The sequence below is a fragment of the Sorex araneus genome, chromosome 1, assembly GCF_027595985.1.
Source record: "Sorex araneus isolate mSorAra2 chromosome 1, mSorAra2.pri, whole genome shotgun sequence".
NCBI classification, from domain to species: domain Eukaryota; kingdom Metazoa; phylum Chordata; class Mammalia; order Eulipotyphla; family Soricidae; genus Sorex; species Sorex araneus.
This window is the reverse complement of record NC_073302.1, coordinates 422,488,289-422,494,663: the sequence shown is the minus strand read 5'-3', so window position 1 is coordinate 422,494,663 and position 6,375 is coordinate 422,488,289. Positions and strand designations below refer to the sequence as shown.

Genomic DNA, 6,375 nt, shown 5'->3' with positions numbered 1-6,375 from the left:
GCTTACATTAATTTTTGATTAAAACAGTGTAGGAAGAAGTGATTTTAATAGTCATTACTTTGATCATGGAAGTGCTGTTGGCCAGGAGGTTTGTTGAGTTCAGTGGAGTATCCAAGGCAATGTTCATTTTCTTTTTTCTTCCAATTTTCTTGACTGAGGATTACAGAGCACCTCCTATTGTCTCTAAGACAACTTATGTCTTAGCCTGGCATGGACCAAATGATGTATGTTTCAAAAATTATAATGTTTCTGTGGATGTGAGCATCTATTCATTAGTAGGAAACCCCAGATTCGATGTTCAAGGTCAAAATGTTACCTTACTTCACATGGATTTCTTTGGTAAGATTCCCTACATCCACTTAGTCACAAAAGAGGAAAAACATGGAGGAATTCCTTCGTTGGGAGACCTATATGGACACTTGGAAAAGTCTGAGCATGATATTCTCCATCTCTTTCCAGAAGATGGGTTGGGCTTGGCTGTGATTGACTTTGATGCTTGGAGACCTGTCTGGGAAAGGAATAGGGTTAACAGAACAATTTACCGGAAGAAAACATTTGATTTCGTTAAGAAGACCAATCCAGACATTTCTAATGACATTGCCAGGGATGTAGCCAAAGAAGAATTTGAAAAGAAAGCAAAGGAGTTCATGCTGAAGACTTTGCAGTTGGCTCGGAAACTTCGACCAAAAAATTATTGGGGTTTTCACAATTATCCTGATTGTTACAATTATAATTATCTTAACAACCCCTACAGTGGAAGTTGCCCTGAAAGTGAGAAGAACAGAAATAATGAGCTTGACTGGTTATGGAAAGAAACCACTGCCCTTTACCCAACCATTTATTTGCATTCAACTTTAAAGAATAGTCAAAAGGCTGCACACTTTTCCCGTAATCGCGTTAACGAAGCCCTTCGGATTTCTAAAGTACGCAACAGAAATAATCCACTTCCGGTATTTGTATACGTGCGTACAGTTTATACGAATGATAGGACACAATTTATTTCCGAGGTAAGTAAATCACGGTGAGGTAACTATAAGAAATTTTTTACAATGCTATTTAGTGCAATTGAACTGCATTTTTGAAGGGAGTAATATATAGCTTTATTACTCATCAATTAATTAATCAATTAATTAATTAATTAATTAGAGCAGCATCCTACTGTACCAAGGAATTGCTCCTCTCTCTGTACTCGGGATCATTCCGGAGATGACTGAGGGACCAGATGGGGTGCCAGGGACCAAATCCTGTTCTGCCATTTGCAAGGCAGGAGCTCTGTGCTTTTTAGTGTCTGTCCGGCCTTAGAATTTATCTGCTTTTGTTTCTATTTTTAAGACAGTGTTCAGGGCACATTTCTGGCTCTGCAGTCAGGGATCACTTCTGATAGGTCTTGGGGACAGCATGAGATGGAGTGCAGTTACCTGGGTAGCCTGGCTGCAAGGTTAGTGCCCTACCCAACCTATGATCCCTCGGCTCCTAAAATTCATTTCAATAACTTTTAAGAACAAGCATACATAATTTTTTTTTATCAGAACAAGTATAAAATAAGGCTCTGACTAGTTTATAATTTAATCATGTCTGCTATCCACGGAAACACATAGTTTAGAGAATGTAGTAATTCGGTTTATTTAACTTTGAAGTGCTTACTTTCTTGATTGTCACTGTCACTCCGTTGTTCGAGTGGGCACCAGTAACGTCTCTCATTGAGAGATTTATTTTACCGTTTTTGGCATGTCCAGTACGCACAGGTAGCTTGCAAGGCTCTGCTTCGTGGGCTCAATACTCTTGGTAGCTTGCTGGGCTCTCCGAGAGGGGCGGAGGAATCGAACTCGGGTTAGTTGCATGACAGGAGAAAGCCCAACCACTGTGCTATCGCTCCAGCCCCTAGAAAAAATTAAAATAATGGCAAGTATTTTGGATATAGGAGGACCTTAAATGTGTAAAGTGGTAATAAGTGATGGGAAGACAGTTAAGTTATTGTTGGCTCAGCATACTTAGTTATGGTATATCTTTTCTATGAATGACAATTTCATATGACTTCTATTAGCTCTTTCTATCTCATTTGCCAGACTGACCTTGTGCATACAATTGGTGAAACTCTGGCTCTTGGGGCCTCAGGAATTGTCATCTGGGGAAGCTACAGGATAGCCCAAAGTGAGGTAAGTTGAATTCATAGTAAATAGATGGAAGGATTTTGTTTTATAAGGTACTGAAATTGCGATGTTGAATAATGAAATAGTGATATATATTCAGTAAAAATAATTGAATCAATCATCCTAGCTTTTGTACACTTATTTAATAAGGGAGAAATCTGTTACTTGTTTAGTCAGGAAAAAGATCAGTCATAAATTACTTAAGAAGATTAAAGGAAAATAAAACAAAAAGTGAAATTGGTTGAAATTCTCAAGACTCTTTTGAAGAATCAAAAGTGAAATTATAATCTTAATTTTCTGACATAGTACAGCATTATTTTCCTGCTGCATTGCATAGTAATAGGAATACTCTTAAAAGAATTTTTACTATTTACTATGTATTGGCAAAATTTTCTACTGAATAGCAATAGTGTATTGTAGATATAAGCAAACAATGACTATGGGTCAAATCTATCTGACTTTATTTGTTGTTCTACTACTAGACTAATAATGACTTAGATTTTTAAAAACATATGAAAAGTTCAAAATACTAGTATCTTATAAAATGTTTTATAATGTAAATTAAAATTTAATATCTGCTATTGCACTGTAGTACTCTCATCCATTGATTTGCTAGAGTGGGCACCATTAATGTCTCCATTGTGAGACTTGTTGTTACTGTTTTTGGCATTATCAAATAAGTCATGGGTAGCTTGCCAGACTCTGCCGTGCGGGTGGAATACTCTCAGTAGATTTCCTGGCTTTCCAAGAGGAATCGAGGAATCAAACCCAGGTCGGTCACATGCAAGGCAAATGCCCTACCCGCTGTGCTATTGCTGCACTCCATAACTATTATTAGTTTTTAAAAATACATTTTGGGGACAACATAAATATGCTCATTGGTTTTGATATCTATGACTGTATATGTTAATAATTGGTGTCTAAGTAGTAAAAGTCAGAATCTATATAATTATACAACCTGAAATATTTACCCTCCAGTTTGTAATAGGATAATAACATGAACACTTGTCTTGTGATAGACAATTGAATTAGGGGCCATAAATGTAACTGTGAGCAGAGCAAAATCCCTTCACAGGTAGACTCATTTTCATGTGGCACACATATAGTCATTTTAGTGGTGATATATGTCACTAAGAGCAATGAAATAGTATAGGTAGGAAAGAGAGGTGTGAGTTGGATATTTCTATAGGAGGTAGTCATAGTGGATCAATCTAATGAGGTGATATTGGAACTTAAAATTAATGGAAATTAAGGACCATGTTTATGGACATGAGTAATGGCCTTGAAATTATAATGTGCTTTTCAAGAAAGACTGAAAAGTGTCAATGTGATGGGAGCACAGTGTGGAAGGAATAGAGTGGTAAAAATGTGGTCAGTTCCATATGCCATGGAGAATGCCTAATGATGTAATTGCAAACGTTCATTTTCTAGTAACTGTATAGAAAATGCTACTCTGTAAGATCTGAAGATACACTGTTTTCTTTTGTCTTTCAGAATGATAATGATTTTATCATTTTATCATCCTTATATATAAAAAACACTTAAATAACGGTAGTCTCTGAAATTCTTTCAATATGATCTCAGTCATTCTTTCTAATCGGAATTCTTGTATTTTCTCTGCTTTATTTACCAGGTATTAGGGAGAATAGAAAAAATAACTTAGAGAGAGAGCTATTTAGATGCTTACAACAATAGTTATTTTCAAATGTCAAGAAACAAAAAAAATGTTTTTCTTGTTTTCACCACACCCGATATTGCACAGCTCTTACTGCTACTCAGCACTCAGATATTACTCCTGGTGGGACTCGGTATAATATAGGGTTTGCTGATTTGAAACCAGTTTGGCCACGTGAAAAGCAATCCTCCAGCCCTCTGTACTACGATTTTGGTGGAAATTAAAAAGTTTTAATTTCAGTAATATTTTAATATTCTCCAATGTCTCCCCAAATTTATATGCTCTACTTGCTATGCTCTATTATTCTATGTTAAAACAGTTTAAATTCTCCATGCTGCTTTCTTTATTTAAACATTACTGTGAAATTTATCCTTAGTGAAGAATAAAGAACATATTTCACAATTACTATGACATGATAAAAAACTTTAATTTTCCATCCTCAATTTTGTTATTTTAATCTTTACTCTTTTTTTCTATCATGATTCTCAGGACATCTCCAGTCTTATTTATGGAGAAATAGTCCTTTAATTATTTTGTTTTGTTTTGGCCACACACATTTGTACTCAGGGATCACTCCTAGTAAAATTTTAAGGACCATATGAGGTGCCAAGGGGGGAATTGGGTTGAACACATGCAAGGCAAGTGCCTTAATCATGTACTCTCTCTTTGCCCCAGTCCTTCAATTTTATTTTTTTTTCTTTTTGGGTCACACCTGACGATGCACAGGGGTCACTCCTGGCTCATGCACTCAGGAATCACCCCTGGCGGTGCTCAGGGGACCATATGGGATGCTGGGATTCGAACCCGGGTCGGCCGCATGCAAGGCAAACGTCCTACCCACTATGCTATCACTCCAGCCCCCAGTCCTTCAATTTTAACATTATTGTTTTCCACCACTGATACTGCCACACTATTGTCACCCTTGGAATTATTACATATATTTCTCCTACATTTCTCATTCTATTTTTCTTTGAATGCTACTTCGTTCATTTAAAATTTACTTTTTACTTTTCATGTCCTTTGTCATCAATAGAATCATGTTTTGTAATGTTTTAGTTGACTCATTGGCAATTTGATAAAGGCAGTAAGTGTAATAGTTGTGAGTTAATGCATTAGTGGTTAGAGAATGTCAGAAAATAATGTAATTCCATTTTGTTTTATTTTGTTTTCTTTTGTTTGGCATGAGAAGGGTTCCTGAGTGGTGTTCATGAGGGTTCCAAGTGTTCCTCAGAAGGTTTAGGGGCCTCTCCCTGAGTTTGGTCAACCAGAACAGCAGTTCAGTGCTAGTCCTGAGGAGGCAGTGTTGCCAGTGTGTTGTGTGTGTGTGTGTATTTGTGTGTGACAGAGATTTTAGAGGTGTCCTAGATCCCTAGGTCACTACAAGAGCGTTCATGAGCATTCACAACCACACAGAGCGGTATTGGTGGCATATGGGACCGTCATATATATCACTCTGGAACCCTATCCATCCCCAAAAATGAAAGATTCCAAAATTGATTTATATTCTAGTCAGTTGAATTAGGGCTATATCCTCAACAGATAGGCCCTGAACTCTTTGTCCCTGGGACAATAACCTTTCCCCAGGCCCATAAATTCACCAAATACTAAGGAAGGCCAAAGTTAAGATAGGGTAAGCTCATCAATTTTTACCTGGCCTGAAATAGCATGTGAAATTCACTTAGAGATGTTTACCAAATATATTTGAAATGCTATATATTATAACTGTAAAGAAGATTAGTTTTCTATATTATTGATCTACTTTTTGTGTTTCTTGCTTTCATACACTGTTTCTAATGATAAATGAATTCATATATAAACTTACTTGTTCCTCAATATTCTTAATTTCCTAAAAATTTGCAGGTTGCCTGCAGAAATCTAAAAAATTTTGAGAGAGAGACACTGAGTCCTTACTTAATCAACGTCACTCTAGCAGCTAAAATGTGTCAACAAGCACTCTGCCAAGATCGAGGATTCTGTATAAGGAAAGACTGGAATTCAAATGACTACCTTCACCTGAACCCGAAGAATTTTGTTATAAAGTTTGCATATTGTGACAAATTCATAGTATATGGGAAGCCCTCAATTCAAGACCTACAGCAGTTTTCTGACAAATTTGATTGCACCTGTTTTGCCAATGTCACTTGTAAGAAGAATGATGAAGTAGAAAATGTTGAAAACATAAGGGTCTGCATTAATGAGGAAGTTTGCATATAGACCTTTGTAGACCAAGGAGAAATATGGCAAAGTACCCTAAAATCCAAAACAACCTCCACAGAAATCGCCACCACAGACCTCACCACCCCGCGGCCATAACCACCACCACAGCCATCCCCAGATCCCCCACCACAAGTGCCAACACAGCTGCCACCACGGCTATCACCACACCAGCCACCACATTTTCCACCACCACAACCACCACTAAGTGAAGAAGGATTTACTAGTCAACTAAACAACCTCACAGACTCCTCTCTATCACATAGACTCTAGTTTTTCTTAAAATGATATCAAACACAACCATTGATGTCAGAAGAGCCATCCTCAATAACAACC

At 37.1% G+C, this 6,375-nt stretch overlaps 1 protein-coding gene across 1 annotated transcript; it reads left to right on the top strand.

The window, feature by feature from the left end:
* Positions 1-326: 326 nt before the first annotated feature.
* LOC129402467 (hyaluronidase PH-20-like) lies at positions 327-6,039 on the top strand. The gene is made up of 3 exons (XM_055129166.1): positions 327-1,007; positions 2,067-2,156; positions 5,686-6,039. The coding sequence occupies exons 1-3, from the start codon at positions 327-329 to the stop codon at positions 6,037-6,039; spliced, it is 1,125 nt and encodes a 374-aa protein (XP_054985141.1).
* Positions 6,040-6,375: the final 336 nt, after the last annotated feature.